At 69.6% G+C, this 19,688-nt stretch overlaps 7 protein-coding genes across 7 annotated transcripts; 5 read left to right on the top strand and 2 right to left on the bottom strand.

Moving 5' to 3' along the window:
- Window positions 1-267: 267 nt before the first annotated feature.
- On the top strand, window positions 268-1,336 carry AURANDRAFT_72653 (expressed protein; the record flags this gene model as incomplete). Its single annotated transcript, XM_009043174.1, has 1 exon — window positions 268-1,336. One exon carries the CDS (start codon window positions 312-314, stop codon window positions 1,185-1,187), a length of 876 nt encoding a protein of 291 aa, XP_009041422.1.
- A 675-nt stretch (window positions 1,337-2,011) lies between these two features.
- AURANDRAFT_67671 (hypothetical protein) lies at window positions 2,012-2,884 on the top strand (the record flags this gene model as incomplete). Its single annotated transcript, XM_009043175.1, has 1 exon — window positions 2,012-2,884. One exon carries the CDS (start codon window positions 2,012-2,014, stop codon window positions 2,882-2,884), a length of 873 nt encoding a protein of 290 aa, XP_009041423.1.
- A 1,122-nt stretch (window positions 2,885-4,006) lies between these two features.
- AURANDRAFT_67670 (hypothetical protein) lies at window positions 4,007-4,879 on the top strand (the record flags this gene model as incomplete). The annotated part of the gene is made up of 1 exon (XM_009043176.1): window positions 4,007-4,879. One exon carries the CDS (start codon window positions 4,007-4,009, stop codon window positions 4,877-4,879), a length of 873 nt encoding a protein of 290 aa, XP_009041424.1.
- A 730-nt stretch (window positions 4,880-5,609) lies between these two features.
- On the top strand, window positions 5,610-12,172 carry AURANDRAFT_67669 (hypothetical protein; the record flags this gene model as incomplete). The annotated part of the gene is made up of 5 exons (XM_009043177.1): window positions 5,610-6,445; window positions 7,805-8,375; window positions 8,504-9,213; window positions 10,446-10,914; window positions 11,114-12,172. The coding sequence occupies 5 exons, from the start codon at window positions 5,610-5,612 to the stop codon at window positions 12,170-12,172; spliced, it is 3,645 nt and encodes a 1,214-aa protein (XP_009041425.1).
- Window positions 12,173-12,252: 80 nt separating this feature from the next.
- AURANDRAFT_72652 (hypothetical protein) lies at window positions 12,253-12,974 on the top strand (the record flags this gene model as incomplete). Its single annotated transcript, XM_009043178.1, has 2 exons — window positions 12,253-12,470; window positions 12,529-12,974. Coding segments are annotated over 2 exons (633 nt in total), but the record flags the coding sequence as incomplete, so codon positions are not given.
- A 1,535-nt stretch (window positions 12,975-14,509) lies between these two features.
- Window positions 14,510-14,983, bottom strand: AURANDRAFT_14641 (hypothetical protein; the record flags this gene model as incomplete). The annotated part of the gene is made up of 1 exon (XM_009043167.1): window positions 14,510-14,983. A coding segment is annotated over one exon (474 nt), but the record flags the coding sequence as incomplete, so codon positions are not given.
- A 970-nt stretch (window positions 14,984-15,953) lies between these two features.
- AURANDRAFT_55416 (hypothetical protein) lies at window positions 15,954-17,873 on the bottom strand (the record flags this gene model as incomplete). Its single annotated transcript, XM_009043166.1, has 1 exon — window positions 15,954-17,873. The coding sequence occupies one exon, from the start codon at window positions 17,867-17,869 to the stop codon at window positions 15,983-15,985; it is 1,887 nt and encodes a 628-aa protein (XP_009041414.1).
- Window positions 17,874-19,688: the final 1,815 nt, after the last annotated feature.

Genomic DNA, 19,688 nt, shown 5'->3' with positions numbered 1-19,688 from the left:
GGAGCCGCGCGGCGCCCGCCACTGGCCCAAAGCACTGGCAACCCCCGCGTGAGTAGCGCGTGTTCTCCCGCATGAAAAGAAACGAAAAAAAGATCCAGGCCTGCGCCCCTCCTAGCGGAGCACAGTTCCGTAAACGCCACACGCACGAACAGCTAGCTGGCGCCGCCGAGCGAGCCGATGACCGACCCACGTGGACTGCTAGGGTTAGGGTTGAACTCGGCCGTTCCGCTCGAACTCGAACACTAGAATCAGCATTCTGCTTACCCCGACGTCACTCGCGTCCGCCCCTACGCGCACAGCACACAGACACCATGGTCCGCTCCATCATCCTCGCCCTCGCGCTCCCCGCCACCAACGCGTTCGTCCCGGGGACCAAGATCAGCCCCCGCCTCGAGCGGATGAAGATCAAGAGCGAACTGTACGCGCCGGCCGCGGCGGGCACGATGCCGACCTCCCAGTCGACGCCCGGCTCGGTGGGCCTCTCGAATCTCCCCAAGCCCGGCCAGGGCGCCGAGTCGACGATCCTCGTGCAGGGCGGCTCGCTCCGCACGTGGTCCTACCGCTCGCCGCTCGTCGACCAGGTCCAGGTCGTGCTCTCGACGGAGGGCCGCCCCCTGGACGCGGACCTCGAGCTCTGGCACGGCCCGGACAACACGCCGTGCAAGATGCGCGTGTACGTCGAGAACGGCCAGCTCCGCCCCTTCAGCGCCGTGATCGCGACGCCCCGCGGCCCCAACACCGTCGCCATCCGTAACATCGGCCAGATCGAGTTCCCCATCGCCGCCGACGTCTACGCCAACGACGTGGAGAACCCCTCCGCCGAGACCGTCAGCTCAGCCACGACCATCCAGGGCGGTGCGCTCCGCACGTACCCGTTCGACCCGCTCGTCAACTCGGTCGAGGTCCTCCTCCGCACGGATGGCCGGCCGCTCAACGCGCGCATCGAGCTCCTCCAGGGCCCGAACAACAACAAGCAGGTCATCGAGCTGTACACGGAGGACGGCCTGGACCGCCCCTTCTTCGCCATCCTCGAGACGCCCGGCTCGGGCAACGTCGTGCGCATCGTCAACACGGCGCCCGTCGAGTTCCCCATGACGGCGGCGGTCGTCCCCCACTCCATCGACGACAAGATGGCGTCGGGCGCCTTCGACGGCGACGTCGTCATCGGCGGCGACATCGGCTGGTGAAAAACTTGAGTCTACGAAACATTCCCACCCCCCACGCCTCGCGCGCCGCGGCGGCCACGCCGTGGCGGCCGAAGCACCAAGCATCTACAAGCATCCCATCTCTCGCCCTCTTCCCTCTCGTCGACTTTTGTAAGCCATGTCCCAGCATGTCCCGATTTCGAAGGGCATGTGCTTCTTGGCGTGCCGCGCCTCGTCCGGGTCGGCCCGGGGCGCCTCGTAGTCGCCGTCGCCCTGCTTCTCCTCCTCATCGTCGCTCGACGGGTCGCTGCCGCCCTCGCGCCGCGCCCGGAAGACTCGGACGTGCCCGTGTCGCAGCGGCTGCGGGGCTCCGAGCCTCTGAGGACGGTCCGCCCGGCGCGTTTACAGTGCACCGATCAAAACTCAGATTCTGATAGCCTGGATTTTTTTTTCGCGCGCGGTCGACGCACAGCCTCTACGGAGGACTAATGAATCCGGGCCCAAAATGATCGATTGATATTAATTAATTAATCTAGGCGCGCCTAGATGTACGTTGATCGGGGCACTGCGCGTTTACTGCCAGTGGCGGCCGCGGCGTTCAAGTTCCGGGGCTCAGCCTCCCGGGCGTGCTTCATGGCAGCGTAGGCGGCCGTTTCGGGCGCCACCCCACCACCACCACCACTACCCGACCCGCGCCCAGACCGCCGTTTGCCCGGATGAATTCGAAGTACTTAAGTACAGCCATTGAAGTAGGCGTTGTCGTGCATCGTGCACTAAGATCCTCGTCATCCGAGCTCGACACACGCACCGACTCGCAGTTGCACCACTTTCCGTCACAAGACGCACTCCGACACACGACAAGCACCATGGTCCGCTCCATCACCCTCGCCCTCGCGCTCGCCGCCACCGATGGGTTCGTCCCGGGAGCCAAGCAGAGCATGCGCGTCGCGCGCACGCCCATGAAGATGGTCGAGTCCACGACCATGCCCTACAGCACGCCCACCGGCCAGTCCTCGTCCGGCCCGCTGGGCCTCGGGGGGTCCCCCAAGAACGCCCCGGGCGCCGAGTCGACGATCCTCGTGCAGGGCGGCTCGCTCCGCACGTGGTCCTACCGCTCGCCCCTCGTCGACCAGGTCCAGGTCGTGCTCTCGACGGAGGGCCGCCCCCTGGACGCGGACCTCGAGCTCTGGCACGGCCCGGACAACACGCCGTGCAAGATGCGCGTGTACGTCGAGAACGGCCAGCTCCGCCCCTTCAGCGCCGTGATCGCGACGCCGCGCGGCCCCAACACGGTCGCCATCCGTAACATCGGCCAGCTCGAGTTCCCCATCGCCGCCGACGTCTACGCCAACGACGTGGAGAACCCCTCCGCCGAGACCGTCAGCTCGGCCACGACCATCCAGGGCGGCGCGCTCCGCACGTACCCGTTCGACCCCCTCGTCAACTCGGTCGAGGTCCTCCTCCGCACGGACGGCCGGCCGCTCAACGCGCGCATCGAGCTCCTCCAGGGCCCGAACAACAACAAGCAGGTCATCGAGCTGTACACGGAGGACGGCCTGGACCGCCCCTTCTTCGCCATCCTCGAGACGCCCGGCTCGGGCAACGTCGTGCGCATCGTCAACACGGCGCCCGTCGAGTTCCCCATGACGGCGGCGGTCGTCCCCCACTCCATCGACGACAAGATGGCGTCGGGCGCCTTCGACGGCGACGTCGTCATCGGCGGCGACATCGGCTGGTAGAACACCTGAGCCCACGTTCCCACGCACCCCCAACGCATCGCGCGCCGCGGCGGCCACGCCGCGGCGACCGAAGCACCAAGCATCCCACCTCGCCCCTCCCTCTCGTCGACTTCTGTAAGCCATTCCAAATTTCGACGAAGGGCATGTGCTTCTTGGTGTGCCGTGCTAGAGTGCCGCGCCTCGTCCGGGTCGGCCCGGGACGCCTCGTAGTCGCCGTCGCCCTGCTTCTCCTGCCCATCGTCGCTCGACGGGTCGCTGCCCCTCTCGCGCCGCGCCCGGAAGACGTGCCCGTGTCGCAGCGGCTGCGGGGTTCCGAGCCTCTGAGCCTGAGTCCGCCGGCGCGGGCGCGTTAACTGGCCGTGCGGCGTTCCGGGGCTCAGGCTGCCGGGTGTGCTTCATGGCAGCGTAGTTGCCGTTTCGGGCGCCACCCCACCACCACTACTACCCCCGTGGCGCCCGAGAGTTCGCGTCCACTTTGCGTCGGCGACGGAGTCTTTGCGAGTGGGCCGAATGCCAGCCGCTTGGCGGGAGCCGCGCGTCACGCTCCAGACCCATGTGAAGCAGCCTCCGCGTGAGTCGCGCGCGTTCTCCTGCATGAGAACACACGCACCACGAGATCCGGGCCTGCACCCCTTTTAGCACGAGCACAACCCCGCAACCGCCACACGCACGAACAGCTAGCTGGCGCCGCCGAGCGAGCGAGCCGGTGACCGACCCACGTGGATCACTAGGGCTCGGGTTGAAGTAGGCCGCTAGCCCAGGCCAAACACACTGTTCGAGTTTTGCGAACCCGGAAGTACGATTCTGCTACCGACGTCACTCGCGTCCGCCCCTACGCGCACAGCACACAGACACCATGGTCCGCTCCATCATCCTCGCCCTCGCGCTCCCCGCCACCAACGCGTTCGTCCCGGGGACCAAGATCAGCCCCCGCCTCGAGCGGATGAAGATCAAGAGTGCCCAGACCGCCGTTTGCCCGGATGAATTCGAAGTACAGCCATTGAAGTAGGCGTTGTCGTGCATCGTGCACTAAGATCCTCGTCATCCGAGCTCGACACACGCACCGACTCGCAGTTGCACCACTTTCCGTCACAAGACGCACTCCGACACACGACAAGCACCATGGTCCGCTCCATCACCCTCGCCCTCGCGCTCGCCGCCACCGATGGGTTCGTCCCGGGAGCCAAGCAGAGCATGCGCGTCGCGCGCACGCCCATGAAGATGGTCGAGTCCACGACCATGCCCTACAGCACGCCCACCGGCCAGTCCTCGTCCGGCCCGCTGGGCCTCGGGGGGTCCCCCAAGAACGCCCCGGGCGCCGAGTCGACGATCCTCGTGCAGGGCGGCTCGCTCCGCACGTGGTCCTACCGCTCGCCGCTCGTCGACCAGGTCCAGGTCGTGCTCTCGACGGAGGGCCGCCCCCTGGACGCGGACCTCGAGCTCTGGCACGGCCCGGACAACACGCCGTGCAAGATGCGCGTGTACGTCGAGAACGGCCAGCTCCGCCCCTTCAGCGCCGTGATCGCGACGCCCCGCGGCCCCAACACGGTCGCCATCCGCAACATCGGCCAGCTCGAGTTCCCCATCGCCGCTGACGTCTACGCCAACGACGTGGAGAACCCCTCCGCCGAGACCGTCAGCTCGGCCACGACCATCCAGGGCGGCGCGCTCCGCACGTACCCGTTCGACCCCCTCGTCAACTCGGTCGAGGTCCTCCTCCGCACGGACGGCCGGCCGCTCAACGCGCGCATCGAGCTCCTCCAGGGCCCGAACAACAACAAGCAGGTCATCGAGCTGTACACGGAGGACGGTCTTGACCGCCCCTTCTTCGCCATCCTCGAGACGCCCGGCTCGGGCAACGTCGTGCGCATCGTCAACACGGCGCCCGTCGAGTTCCCCATGACGGCGGCCGTCGTCCCCCACTCCATCGACGACAAGATGGCGTCTGGCGCCTTCGACGGCGACGTCGTCATCGGCGGCGACATCGGCTGGTAGAACACCTGAGCCTACGCACGGACGGTCGCAGCGGCCACGGACAAAGCATGCCGCATCGCCCCCTTCCCCATAAAGACCCTTCTCTCTCTTACCTCTGCTTTGCCCATGGCCAAGACGCGCGGCCCCGCGAGCGCGGTGTGTATAGACTGTGCCCAAAGGCGTTGTACACATGTGGCGATCGTAGTTAAAGAGCCGTGGCACATCCCCACCGCGCATATTGTCTACGTGCAGCGTGTCTGGCGTCGCAGCGGCGCGCCGCACGCAAGACACACGAGGATATGGACACGGACGACAGCGCCGCGGCCGCACCATCGTGCCCGGCTCCGGCACCGCGGGACGGCGCCCGGCGCGGGCCCGGCGCGCTCCGGGGACGACGCCGCCACACTCTGATGATGAACGGCACGCCGGGCACGCGGCCGGAGACGTCCGGGCACGCGAGCACGCGGGCCTGCAAGCGGGCACGCCGCCCAGGGACGCGGGCACGGGGCCGAGACGCGGCCGGGGACGCGCGGGCGCACGCGGCCGGGACGCCACCAAAAACGCGGTCACCGCTGCCGGGCACGCCCGGCGCGCGGCCCCGGGCACGGATTGGGCACGGGCCGGGGAGGCGGCCGGGGACCGCGGCGCGCGGCGCGCGGCGGACCCCCGGCCCGCTAGGTGACGTCAGACCCCCCCCCGAAGCGCTGAAAGTTGAAGAACCGAACGAACGCACTACGACGCACTAGACATCATGGTCCGCGGTCTCACTCTCGCCCTCGCGCTCGCCGCCACCGATGGGTTCGCTCCGGCGACCAAGAGCATCCAGCGCGTCGCGCCGGTGAACATGGAGACGTTGTCCACGTCGACGGGGACCGCGTCCATGCCGATGGGCGCCCCCAAGAACGCCCCGGGCGCCGAGTCGACGATCCTCGTGCAGGGCGGCTCGCTCCGCACCTGGTCCTACCGCTCGCCCCTCGTCGACCAGGTCCAGGTCGTGCTCTCGACGGAGGGCCGCCCCCTGGACGCGGACCTCGAGCTCTGGCACGGCCCGGACAACACGCCGTGCAAGATGCGCGTGTACGTTGAGAACGGCCAGCTCCGCCCCTTCAGCGCCGTGATCGCGACGCCCCGCGGCCCCAACACGGTCGCCATCCGCAACATCGGCCAGCTCGAGTTCCCCATCGCCGCCGACGTCTACGCCAACGACGTCGAGAACCCCTCCGCCGAGACCGTCAGCTCGGCCACGACCATCCAGGGCGGTGCGCTCCGCACGTACCCGTTCGACCCCCTCGTCAACTCCGTCGAGGTCCTCCTCCGCACGGATGGCCGGCCCCTCAACGCGCGCATCGAGCTCCTCCAGGGCCCGAACAACAACAAGCAGGTCATCGAGCTGTACACGGAGGACGGCCTTGACCGCCCCTTCTTCGCCATCCTCGAGACGCCCGGCTCGGGCAACGTCGTGCGCATCGTCAACACGGCGCCCGTCGAGTTCCCCATGACGGCGGCCGTCGTCCCCCACTCCATCGACGACAAGATGGCGTCGGGCGCCTTCGACGGCGACGTCGTCATCGGCGGCGACATCGGCTGGTGAAACACCTGAGCCGACCCCCCTACGCTGCGGAGGCCAGAAGCCCCAAGCACCCCACCTAAGCCCCCTTCCCTCCTCGTTGCCTACAGCTAGTCGACGCCCCGCGGCGCTCCGCCGGCGCGCGGGAAGTGCGACTCTCCCCTACACTTTAACGTCACAGCGGCGTGAACCCCCGGTCGAGCCCGCGGTGGTAGCCGCGCTCCGGCGCGACGTCGCCGGCGAGGAGCTCGCGGAGGCGCCGCCGCAGGTCCCCGGCGGGGCGCCGCCGGCCCTCGAAGCCGCGCGCGGCGCTCGACGCCAAGAGGCCGACGACGAGCGCGCTCGCCCAGCGCCGCCGCCGCGGCGGCTCGCGCGCCGTCGGCGGCGGCGGCGGCGGCGCCGGCGGCCGGGCCGCGGCGGCGCGCGCGCCGCGCCGCTCGAGGAGGAGCGCGACGGTGAGGCAGCCCGGCCGCGACAGCGGGTTCCGCGCGGCGACGTCGAGGGGCGCGAGGCCCGCGCCGGGCCCCGCGTCGGGCGCCGCGGCCGCGTCGGCGCCGCGGTCCAGCAGCCGCCGCGCGCACGCCGCGCGGCCGTACCTACGGACGCGATGAAAAGAACGGCCGCGCGGATCGCGCGCGCGGCGCGCCAGGCCGCCTTCCACAGGCTCGTCTGGCCGTGCGCGTCGCGCGCGTCGACGGCCGCGCCCGCGTCGAGGAGCAGGTCCACGATGGCAGCGGCGTGCACGCTCCGACGTCGGGCCCGTCGACGAGGGACCGGTCCCGGGGGCCGTCGTCGCGGTGCTCCAGCAGAAACTTTGCGACGTCGACGTCGCCGCGCGTCGCCGCGGCGTGGAGCGCGGACCAGCCGCTGGACGCGTCGACGAAGCGCTGCGACGCGCCGTTTCGCGAGAGCGCGGCGAGTTCGCCCACATCCCGCCGCGCGGCGGCGAGGAAGAGGCGCCGCGCCGCGCTCGCGCTCCGCGCGTGCCCGCGGAACTCGGCGAGGGTCGCGGGCGACGCGTCGCCCGCCCAGCCGCGGAGCGCGCGCCAGCGCGCGAGGAGCCAGCCGTCGTCGACGGCGGCGCGCCAGCGCGCCGAGACGCAGCCCAGCGGCGCCGTGTCGCCGAGGGGCACGCAGGCGAGGAACTCGAGGAAGAGGTCGCGCGGCAGCAGCTCCATGGCGGTCACGCGCGCGAGAGCGACGCGAGGCCGAACATCGCGGGGCTGCCACACACGATGGCCATTCAAGCAAAACAGCAAGCAGCGCCAGTTTCTGTTTTGGCCGAAGCCTGGGCGACGAGCTGGAGCTGGCGGCGCGGGCTCTCGTCGCCGCGCCCCTCGCGGAAACAAGATGTCGCGGCCGGGCCGCGACTTCGACAGCGACTACGACGTCGAGGACGACGAGGAGCCGTCGTCGGCGGAGAGCGACGATTCCTACGACCCGGAGATGCCGTCGACGCCCAAGGCGCGGCGGCGGCCCGCGGCGCCGCCCCCGCGGCCGCGGAAGAAGCGGCGGCGCCGCCGCGCCGTCGCGGCGGCGTCGTCGAGCAGCGACTCCGACGACGGCGGCCCGCGGACGCTCTACTGCGCGCTCTGCCGCCGCGACGTCCACGAGGACAGCTTCTCGGCCGCCGTCAAGCGCGGCGACTACGGGAAGCACATGACGGAGCCCTTCTGCCTCGCCCACAGCGCCGGCGACCAGCGCAGATACGCGCTGCGGCCCGCGCGCGAGGACACGAGCGATAGCGACGACGACGGCGACAGCGACGGCGACGGCGTTTCCCGCGGCCTCGCCGGCGGCCGCCTCGCCGCGAATCTCCTCGCGCGCCACGGCCTCGAGAGCGACGAGGACGTCGTCATGGCCGACGGCGACGACGACGCGCTCGACCGCGCAGCACAAGAGAGCGAGATTCCCAACTTCAAAGGCTCCGATCTCGGCCATTTTCCACTCGTTTCGGCTGATTTTTGGACGAGCGATCATCTCTCGGAACGGTCTCGACGCGTGGATGTTTTTCTCGTGACGCGCGCGCGCGGAACACTCACGTTGAAGAGACGTTGAATCTCTCTTGTCCTGCCCAGGCCCTCGACCGCGCGGAGACGATCCTGGAGACGGGCCGCGGCCGGCTCCGCGGCGCGAACCGGCGCCTCCGCTTCGACGACGACGACGACGATGAGGAGGAAGAGGAGGCGGCGGCGCCCGAGGCGCCCGAGCCCGACGACGACGACGACGACGGCGGCGGCGACGAGTGCGCGATCTGCTTCGAGGCCATCACGGCGCGCGACGGCTTCACGACGGCGTGCGCGCACCAGTTCCACGCGTCGTGCGTGGCGGCCATGCGCGCGGCGGCGGCCGGCGGCGCGTCGCGCTGCCCCATGTGCCGCGCGGCGTTTCCGGCCGTCGTGTCGGACGCGCTCGACCGCGGCGCCGCGGGCGCCGCCGCGGCGGCGGAGACGCGGGGCCTCCGCGCGGGCGACGGCGTGCAGGTCCGGTGGGAGGTCGAGGGGCCCGGCGGCGCCGCGACCCTCGAGTGGTACGACGCGACGCTCGTGCGCCACCTCGGCGCGCACGGCCACGTCGGCCTCGCCGTTGCCGAGGTGCCCGAGCGGTTCCTCTCCGCGCGCGGCTTCGTCCTCGCGTACAAGGACGAGCCGGGCGAGCGCCACGTCATGCTCGCGTCCGACGGCCTCCTCTTCGACGCGGCCGAGGGCCTCTCCATGCACTGGCGCGCCACGCCCCGGCCCCGCCGCCGCCGCCGCATCGTCGCCGACGACGACGACGACGACGGCGCGTTTTGAGGAGGCCTAGACTTGCCGGGACTCGTCGTTATATATGTACTACCAGAACGGACATCGGGTGCAAAACACAGCGCCTGCTTCGGACGATTCATCGTCGCGACAGGACTTGTTCGGGCAGCCGTTGGCGAGAGTGCACCAGGAGTTTTGGCATTCCCAATATTGTCTGCAAATGCCGCAGGTCGTCGCATTGCAGATCTTGCACCGGAGACTATCTTGGACACAGTGCTCGCAAAATATGACCCGCCCGCAAGTACCGCAAGAAGAGCCCTGGAGCGGCTCGTCAAAGGCCCAAATCAGCTTTGCGATACCAGAGCGTCCGCCGAAGGCGCCTCCGTAGCGCTTGGTTGCGCTGAGGACCAAACACCGCGCGCGGTCCACACGCCCAGTATTCGGGGATGCCGCATCGCACTGGGAGCAGATCAACGCCGGATGGACGTAGAGCCTCGCGGAAAAGGAAAGCTCGTTGTAGAAATCATCGAAGTTGTAGCGGTCACGGAAGTTTGGGTTCGCAGGAGTCGACCCGCCCCACGCGAGATGGAGGACATCCTTGCCGTCGCGCGTTGCGACAGCATCCATTTCGGCAGATAGGACGGCGTGCGCGGACTGACTTTTCACTGCGACCTCGAACTCCGGCCAAGATTCATCGCGCACGCGAAGACGATGGCTCGAGTTTAACGTAAACTCGCTAGGAAGTGCGGCGCCAAGCGCACAGCGTCCATGGCCAGTCCGGGACATATACGGCCCAGACAATACCAGTTGGACTTCCATTTCCGCTCCAGATCGGTCTTTGAGACTCAGGACTTTTTTCAGAAGATGCTCGCCGCATACGAAGTCGTTCGGGTCGGAGAACGTTTGGCGCGCTATCGACTTGTCTCCGGGATCAGTCGCGCGAACCCACGAAGAGCAGGGCGGTGGACGCGGCGGTGGTTCCGGGGGCAACCCCATCGCCTTGCGCCGCTCCTCGTTCTCCTTGCGCTCCGTCTCGTTTTTATGAGCTAGCCATCGGTCATAGTGACTGTCTCGAGGTTTAAGGTAGGCCGGGCGTTGGCGCGCCCGCGATGAAGGCGTGCTCGACGAATTGTTATAGGCGGCTAATTCCGCCATCGCCGCGTGGAGCATGTGGGCGAGGCAGGGCGCGCAGGCGGCTGCCACTAGCTCGACCCGTGTCTTTGGCGATTCTCAAGAGTTTGCCAAATCCTCGCCGAGCTTGGTGCGACATGGGCAGCTTCATGGCGCGCACGGCGCCTCCCGTTGCCAAGACGACGGAGACAAGCCCTGCGTCCCTCCTCGACGATGCGACGATGCATCTCCGCCTCATCCTCGTCGTGACGGCCCTCCTGGGCATACTCGTGGAGCGCCTCCACACGTCGGTGGACGGCAAGCTCCTCAAACCCGCGAAGAAGCTCTTCTTCCTCGCCGGCGTGCTCGCCCTCGGCCTCCGCGCGACGGGCGTCGCCCTCGAGGGCGACGTCGCGCTCCTCGGAGCGGCCGCGCTCCTGGCCGTCGCCGTCGCCGTCGAGGCGTCGTGCGCTCGACGGGACGACCGGGCCCTCGACGCCCTCGCGTCCCGCCTCGTGCGCGGCGACGCGCGCATGTTCCACGCCTTCGCCGCCGCCGCGACGTCGACGCGCCGCATCAATCGCACGGTCGCCGGGGCGACGAAGGCGAGCTGGCGCGACGCGGCCGAATACTGTGTGCAAATCAAATCTTCAACCCGACTTCAATGTGCGCGTATTCGAATGTTTTGACACGATCACTTCCGCCGTGCTTCGAGAACTCGCTGAGAGCAATCGATTCGTCCAAAAATCAGCCGAATCGACTTCGATTTGACCGAGCTAGAGAATTCTGAAGTTTGGCCCCGACGTCCCAGCTCACTGGTTGATTTGCACACAGGCGGAATACGCGGCCGTCCGCGAGGAGTTCCTCGCGCGCCACGACCTCCCGGCGACGTTCGAGTTCCACGCGTACCTGGCGAAAGCGCTCCGCGCGTCCGCGGCGTCGCTCCTCGCGCCGCGCGCGGAGTCGCTCCTCGCCGTCGCGGTCGCGATGCGCTGGTTCGGCGACGGGGGCTTTCCCTCGTTCCTGCTCGTCGTCGGCCTCGTCCTCCGCGCGCTCGTCGTGAACACGACGCGCGACGTCCTGTTCCGGGCGACGACGCCCGTCGACGGGCCGCCGGGGACTTTGGGGGCGGCGCTCGAGGCGGCCCGGGCCCGCGCGGCCGGCGGCCGGCCCGCGTCCAAGAGCGTGCGCGCCGTCCTCGGCGACGACCAGCCGCGCCTCGTCGGCGGCCTCGTCAACGCCTACGTGCTCCTCGCCTGCGCCTTCGCGGCGACGACGGTGACTGTCGCGGCCGCGGGCGCTCTGGCGCTCGCCGCCTCGCTCGTCGCCGAGTCGGCGTTCCTCTCGGCGACGGCGGACGCGGACGCGGCCTTGGTCGACGGCGAGCTCGAGGCGCTCCTGGCGAAGGAGCACGCCGCGCGGTCCCTCGCGGCGTCGGTGCGCCGCGCCGTCGCGGACCGCGGCGTCGCGTCGTTGTCTCAGCTCGAGGGCGCCTGGGACTCCTTCGCCGGCGACGGCGACGGCGCGCTGTCGCCGGGGGACGCCGCGCGCTTCTTCCTCTGGCTCCACGGCCACCGCGTGCCGCGGGCGCGCCTCGCGGCGCTCCTCGACCGCGTCGCGGCCTTCGACGACCTCGCGGCGCTCCTCGAGCCCGACGCGCCGCTGCCGCGGCTCGCCGTCGCGGCGGAGCGGCCCGTCGCCTGGTGGCTCGAGAGCCCCCGGGACGCCGTCGGGCGCGTCGCCGAGGGCACGACGTGCATCCCCACGTTCCTCGCGGCAATCTCGCCGGCGAAGACGCCGAGGAGCGAGGCCCCGGGCCCGTCGCCGGCGAAGAGCGACGAGAGCGCCGAATCCACCGCGCTCCCGACGCGCGCCGAACCCGACGCCGAGTAGCGCGCCGGCGTAAAAAAGACCCTCCCCTCCTGCATGTTGAATGAAAGTTGCCCCTCCTGGAGAACAAGCTCTCACAAACGTATGGGCTCAGGCGCGTCGTTGCCACAGGAGGAGCAGACCAAGCCGCTACAATACATCAACGCGAGCGGTCGGTCGCCGGCGCACATCCCGCGCGGCTCGACCGTCGAGGGCTTCCTGCGCTCCCAGGCCAAGCTCCGCGAGCCGCGACTAGGCTTCAAAACCTTCCTCCTCTGCGCCCAGCGCCAGCTCGCGTTGCGCGGGCGCGTCGAGGACCTCGGTGAGAATGCTGCGCATGTGAAATCACGTGAGTCACAAGAAACCATCAATACTCATAGGCGACCTCTACCAGATCGTCTGGTCGTTCTTGAAACCGCTCGTCGGCGCGGCGCTCCTGCCGCCGCGGGGGCGGCGCTCCATCTGCGGCGACCGCAACGACGGCCGCTACGGCCTCGGCCGCGGGGCCTGAGCGCCGAGCCCCGAGCCGCCGCTCCGTCGACGAGACAGGATCAACCGCCGCGATGGCATCGGCGGAACCCGAGCGCCGGGCGCCGAGCCGCTTCTCCGTCGACGAGACGGCGATTGGACTCGTCCTGCCCTGGGCCGCCGGCGAAGCGGACCTCCTCGCCGTCGAGGCCGCGAACGGGACCTGGCGCGACGTCGCCCGCGGCGCGCGGCGGCGGCTCGACCTGCGCGCGGCGCGCGGCGCGCGCGGCGCGCTCGACGCGCTCGCGCGCTACGGCGCGACGCTGACGGACGTGGACCTGTCGGGCCGCGACTTCGTCGACGACGGCTTCGTCGCGGCGCTGCCGCCGCTGCCGCGCCTGCTGCGCCTCGCCGCGGACCGCTGCGAGGCGCTCACGGCCGCGTCGGCGGCGCCGCTCCTCGACCGGCGGGGCGTCGACGTCTCCCGCCGCGGGTCCTGGCGCCTCGTCGCGGCCCACCCGCGCTGGGCGCCGGAGGACGTGCTGGAAGCCCAGATCCACGCGCTCCACAACTTCGAGCGCTTCGGCGGCGCGGCCATCGCCTTCGTCTACGACCTCGCGGCGCCGCAGAACAAGGCCGCGACGGGGCCCGTGGACCGCTTCCACCGCATGATGGTGCTCTCCTACGGCATCATGCTCTCGGCGTCGCGCGTGTCGTATCGCGAGGACGCGCAGCGGACGGTCTACATCGCGGAGGTCGAGCCGGCCTGCCACCGGCGCTTCGTCGTCCGCTTCCGCAGCCGCCACCCGCCGGAGCCGCGGGACCCGGCGTTCCCGGCGCAACCCCGGGACGCGGTCTTCGACTGGCACGTCGTGCGCTGCGCGGCGGACGACGGCGAGCCGTGCTGGCTCACGGCCGCCGTCGTCGCCGCGCGCGCGACGCACGAGGCCGGGGCCGAGGTCGTCGTCTACGACGACCTCCTCCACCCGCGCGTCGGCGACGCTCGGGACTAACGTGCGTCTTACGATGAACGGCCGGCGGTCGTCGCGGCGGCCCGCAGATCGATATCGCTCATTCCTCGTCCGACTCGGAGTCCGCCCAACCCCAGGTGCCGGTCGACTTCAGAGCCGCGTCGCGAGCGGCGCGTGCTTCCGCTTGGGCGGTCTCCAGATGCCCGGGCATGATATGCGCCATGTAATTTTCGATGGACGCGCGAAGGGCCTCGTCGGTTGTCGTTTTAGCGACGTGCTCGAGGATGTCGTTCCGCGTGTAAAGTTCGCAGAGCTTGACATCTTCCGGGGCCAACGGTCCGTCACTAAAACGGTGGGCGAGACAAGAAAGGTACAAATGCGGCTTGAGCGAGTGAAACGCGAAGGAGTAGCCTGCGCGGAATAAAATTTCTCGTCCGGGTCGGCGCGAGCGCGGCACGCGCTCGAGATTCCTCGCCCGGGTCGGCGCGAGCGCGGCACGCGCCCGAGATCCCACGCCCGGTCAAGCGCACCTTTGTAAGACATCGAAACTTGTTCCATGGCGTCGAGCAGCGCGTCGTTCACTTCGGACCCCTCGAAGCTGTTTTTCTCGATGATGGAGACCTCTTCGCCCCCTCTCGCCGTCATCATCTCGAGGACGCGATCCTTGATGTGGGCGTCGCAAACCATGCGGTCGAGGAAGCCCATGGCTTAAGATGAATCAAACACGAGGCGGCTAGCAGCCTCGAGACCGAAAAATCTAAGGATGCCAAAGGCTGTGGCAAAAAAAACGACGTACTGGCGGCGAGGGACAACCTGGGGGACGTCGACACACACGAGCGAGCGGCCCGTTAGTTCCGCTAGGCCGCGGGCGCCTCCCCCCCTAGGCGAGCGGCAGGCAGGACTCGTTTTGCTAGAACGCGTTGAGCGTGGCGATGGCCCCCTCGTCCCCTTTGGCGGCCGCGCGCGCGAGCCAGCGTTTGCCTTCTAAGATGTCCTGTTTCACGCCTGAGCCTCGAATGAATGAGGTGGCGACGTAGCATTCAGCCTGAGTGAGTCCTTGGCGAGCAGCGAGCATGTAAAAGCGAAAAGCCTCCTCGTGTTTCTTCGAAACGAGCGCGAGCTTGGCACTGGCTTCCAATTTGTTCACGTTCGTGCCCTTGGAGGCGAACTCGTTGCGTATCTCGCTGTACATGGCGTCGGCATCATCATATAGTCTAGTCCCGAGGTTGCACTGGGCTATCGCGTAGCCCCGGTCCGCGGCTATGCGAAGGAGCTGCTCCCCTTTTTTCGCGTCCAGCTTGACACCGTTTCCAGCAAAGAACAAAGCAGCAAGACAAGTCATCGCCTCCGTATCGCCGAGCTCCACCGCACGCTTGTAAAGTTTCGCGGCCTTTTTTGCGGATTTCACGAGGCCGAGTTTACCTTCACGGTACATACTTCCCAAATGTGTGAGCGCGTCCGGGATCTCGGCGTCCACGTGACGACGAAGCAGAGCCAGCGCCTCCGGTTCGCCACGGGGGACCCGCGCCCGGCAGAGAGGACACGGCTTGAAGCCGATCTTGTCACTGCACGACATGCAGATCTTTCGGCAGCAACACATGCGAAGCGCGGGAGCTTTGTTCACGTCCCAGTCCTCGAAACAAATCGGGCACCGCGATCCGTCTCGCGCCGACAGCGGGGCCGGCTCGGGGTTCGCCTCGCGCCGCGCGCGAGCGGCCTCGTGTTCCGCCGCGATGCGCGCGCGGACCTCGTCGGCGTGCGACCGCGGCGCGGGGCCGTAGACGACCTCCTCCGGCGGCGGGGGCGTCGGGGCTTCCGCCCGCGCGGCCTCCGCCGCGCGCTCGTTTCGGATCTTCTTGCACGCCTTTCGGTGGCCGCGGTCGCGCCAGTCGACGCGTTGGCATTCCGTCGAACAGTACTGCGTAGTCCCACAGGGGCAGTTGAGCAAGGTCTTCGGTCTGGCGCCGCAAATCGTGCAGGTGAGCCGGAGCCGGAGCGCTTTCGCCCGAGCCTTCTTTTCCTCGTACTCGCGTTGCTTGATCTGCCAGTCCATCTCTTTCGAATCAGTCGAGTTCGTCTGTCCGTGGTCCATTATGCGCGAGAGGGCGTGTTGGAAACGGAGGCAAGGCGCGGATACTCGGCGTCGGGGCGTACGGGGGCGCGAATCTCCGCGACGAACCTGTCGTCGAGGAGCCGTGGTTTTGAAGACCTGCGGGTGCGGCCGACCGGTGCCCCCTCGAGAGAGGCTAGAGGGCCCCCAGCGCCCGCGCCCGCCCAAGGCGGCGCGCCGGCGGGCTAGCTCGTCTAATGCGCTAGAGAGAGATAGGGATTCGCAGGTCATGCCATGCCATGACGCGCACGACGAGCGAGCCAGCCAGCCCGTTACCCCCCCCCGCTAGGCCGCGGGCGCCTCCGGCGGCGGGAGCGCGCGGCGCCTCGCGAAGGTGATGCGGAAGGGCGTGAGGCTGTGGTGGTGCACCTGGCGGCCCTGGCGCTCGCAGTCGCGGCAGATGTTGTAGTCGATGCACGTCGCGCAGTGCCAGCGGACGCGCTTGACCTCGCGGGAGCAGTTGGAGCAGAGGATGGCCAAGGAGTCGGCGTGCGGGTTGTGGAGGTGGTAGAGGAGCATGATCGACGAATGCTTCGCGCGGCGCAACGTGTCGAACTGGTAGTGCCAGAACTGGCACATCTCGAGGAACGTGTGGCGCGAGTCGACGAGCGCGTTGGTCACGCGCGTGTCGGCGTCGGGGTCGTCGATGGACGAGGGGCCTTTCGGCTTCCGCGGCCGCGCGGGCGCGCCGGGCTCCGTCGGCGGCCGCTCGTCCGGTTGTAAATAGAGCACGAACTGCGAGTCCTTCATCTTGTGGACGCTCGACGCGAGCTCCGGCAGCAGGCGCGCCCGCAACGACGGCGCGGAAGGCGGCGGCGGCGGCGGCGGCGCGCCGCGGTCCGGCGCCGCGGCCGCGGCCCCGGAGAGCGGGAACTCGCGGAGGAACTTCCGCGCGTCGTCGAGCTGGCCCGCGGACTTGAGCCGCTGGAGCAGGTTCTGGAGCTTCTTCTCGAAGACGCAGCCCAGGTGCGTCGCCGCCTCGTGCACGGGGTGCGCCGGCGGGTTGTACTTCTGCGCGTTCGCGAAGGTCAGGCGCACGTCGTCGACGAGCTTTTGGGGGTTGGCGTAGGACCCGCCGCCGAGGCGCCGCTCCACGGTGCCCAGGTCCATGGGCGCCTTGACGACGTCGTGGTAGTCCGCCAGGCCCAGCGCCTCCGCGTCCACGGGCGCCATGAAGGGGTAGCTCGACGGCTGCTGCACGACGTGCTTCAATAAGTTCACGAAATGGTCGTAGACCGACACGTCGTTCTGGGACCGTAAAGAGTGGCTCCCGAACAAGCCCTTGCGCCGCTCGATGAGCGACACGAGGCGGCAGCACTCCTCGGGCCAGTAGTCGCCGTCGAAGAGCGGCGGGCAGGCCGGCGCCTCGGACGACTGCGACTCGGAGAGCGGCGGCGCCGACTTGGGCGCGGCCTTGGGGGATTTCGGGTCCGGCGGCCGCGGCGCGTCGCGGCAGGACGCCTCGTCCTTCTTCTCGTCGTCCTTCTTCGCCGGCGGCTTCTCGAGCTTGTCGACCCAGGCCGGGTTCCTCTTGCGGTCGCCGGGCTTGTGGCGGCGCCGCATCGTGTCGACGGCCGCGAGGTACTCGTCGTAGAGCGACGCGACCCGACTCACGGCGCCCGTCTCCACGGCGCGGCGCACCATGGCCCGGTACCACTCCGTGAGCCGCTCGCGGGAGGGCGTGCGCTGGTGCGTCGGGTGGCACCAGAAGATGAAGTTGTTGCCCCGCTGCGGCGGGCAGGCCCAGATGTGCGCCGCGGTAAACCCCCGCCGCCGGCTCCAGTCCAGGTAGGCCACCAAGAGCTCGTGGTAGACCTCGGTCCGCGCCGTGCGCGGCCGGAAGTACTCCACGGAATCCAGATAAGCCACGTAGACGCGTTTCGCGGACGGGCCGCACGCGTCGCCGAACTCGTGGACGTACATGGAGAAGACGCACAAATCGACGCCGTCGTTCTTCTGGAAGAGGACCACGGACCGCGACTCGAAGGGGATGGCCTCGGGCAATTCGGCGCCGCCGGGCCCGACGAAGTGCTTGCGCAGCACGCCCTGGACGCGGAGCGACTGCGGCACGCACGAGACTAAACGGACGGCGACGGACGGCGCGTGCGCCGCGGACTCACCGCCGAGCTCGACCATGCGCGCCTTCACCGCGGCTTCTAACGCTTTCGTCATCGCCGTCTCCGGCAGCGCCGCCGCGGACCACCACGACGGGTCCGGCGCCGCGGGGGAAACGTCCTCGTCCCGGGGCTTGCGCCGCCGCTTCGACGGGTCGGCCCGGGGCTTCTTCGCCGCGGGCGCCGCATCTTCCGCGCCGTCGTCGACGGGCCCGTGCCAGGACCGCCCGTCGGCGAGCTCGAGCTCGTAGGACGCGCCCGACTCGTCGTCGCCGGGCGTCCGCGTCACGACGACCAAACCGCGGCGCGGCCGCCGGTCCGACGGCCCGCCCGCGCCCGACGAGCCCGCGACGTCGCCCGCGCCGTCGCCGCCCCGCGCGCCCGGCGGCACGTCGAAGTCCGCCTCGAGCGTGAGCGAGTTCGACGTCAACGCGGCGAGCTTCAGAGGCCGCGCGGCACCGTCGTCGTCGTCGTCCGCGGCCAACGCCGACTTCTTCGGGTCCTCCCGCAGCCCCGCGCGCCGCTTCGTCGCGGCCTCGAGCTGCGCCGCGGGCACCTTGCGCCGCCGGTCGTCCTCGGGGGGGTCGAGGTGCGCGCCCTGGAGCTCGCAGAGCGGGCACACGAAGCGCTGGCCGTCGCAGCCCCGGTCCGCCTCGGCCTTCGCGTTGAAGAGCGCGCAGGTCTGGTGGACCCAGCGCCAGCAGGCGTCGCACTGGACCCAGGGCTCGGCGACGTCCTCGTCGAACTTGCGCTTGATGAGGTCGCGCTTGTACCACAGCCCCGCGGCGGCGGCGGGCTCGCCGTGGTCCGCCGGCGGAGGAATTACGGACTTGAGACCCAGGTAGCACTTGTGGCACCAGAGCCGCGACCCGTCGCGCGTCACGTGGTAGTGCTGGTCGCGGCGCACGCGCTGGCCGCAGGGGCCGCTGCAGATGAGCGCGGGCGCCTCGAACGTGAGGCACTTGTCGCCGCAGAGCACGCACTGCTTGCCCGCGCACAAGCCGCACTCGTGGTCGTGGGTCGCCTGGGACTGGCGCGCGCAGCGCTCCAGGGCGCGCTCCAGGTCCGCGTCGAAGTCGCGGCTCATGGCCACGGCCGCCGCGTGGACCGCGTTCCGCGGCGGGTTGTAGGCCGTCGCGTTCTCGAAGACGAGGCGCACCTGGGCGGCACGAGAGTGATTCAACGTCGCTTCAACGTGAGTGTTCCGCGCGCGCGCGTTCCGGAAAAAGCATCCACGCTGCGAGACCGTCCCGAGAGATGATCGCTCGTCCAAACATCAGCCGAAACGAGTGGAAAACGCCCGAGAAAGGAGCCTTTGAAGTTGGGAATGTCGCTCTCTTTTGCTGCCCCGAGGCGCACGTCTCTAGCGAACGACGACACGTCGCTGTACTGGAAGGACGCCAGCCGCGACTTGATGGTCCCCAGGTCCATGGGCTCGGCGATGAGGTCGTGGTAGTCCGGCAACCCCAAACCCTCGGCGTCGACGGGCACGTTGAACCACTGCTGGTTCAGCGGGTGGAGCATGAGGCGCTGCACGAGCTGGCGCAGGGCCCGGTGGAGCTGCTCGCAGCGCAACGACGAGAGGTGGGCGCAGAGCTCGACGGTGGAGAAGCCCTCGACGGGCGTCAGCGCCGCGCCGGGCGCGTCCCTGCCCCGGTCCGCGGCGCGCCGGCTGCTGAACCGCGGCGGGATCGACGGCTTGCGCAGCTCCGACGCGACGAGGCCCTTGTTCTCGCTCGCCGTGCCCGGCGGGTTCCGCGGGCCCGAGTCGCTGCGCCGGTGGCCCGCGGGCCGCGCGGCCGCGCCGCGGCCGCCGCCGCGCCGCGGCGGCGGCGGCGGCGGCGGCGGCGGCGGCGGGCCGCGGCGGCCGCGGGGGC

The sequence above is a fragment of the Aureococcus anophagefferens genome (genome assembly GCF_000186865.1).
Source record: "Aureococcus anophagefferens unplaced genomic scaffold AURANscaffold_45, whole genome shotgun sequence".
NCBI classification, from domain to species: domain Eukaryota; class Pelagophyceae; order Pelagomonadales; family Pelagomonadaceae; genus Aureococcus; species Aureococcus anophagefferens.
This window is presented reverse-complemented; position numbering and strand designations above follow the sequence as displayed.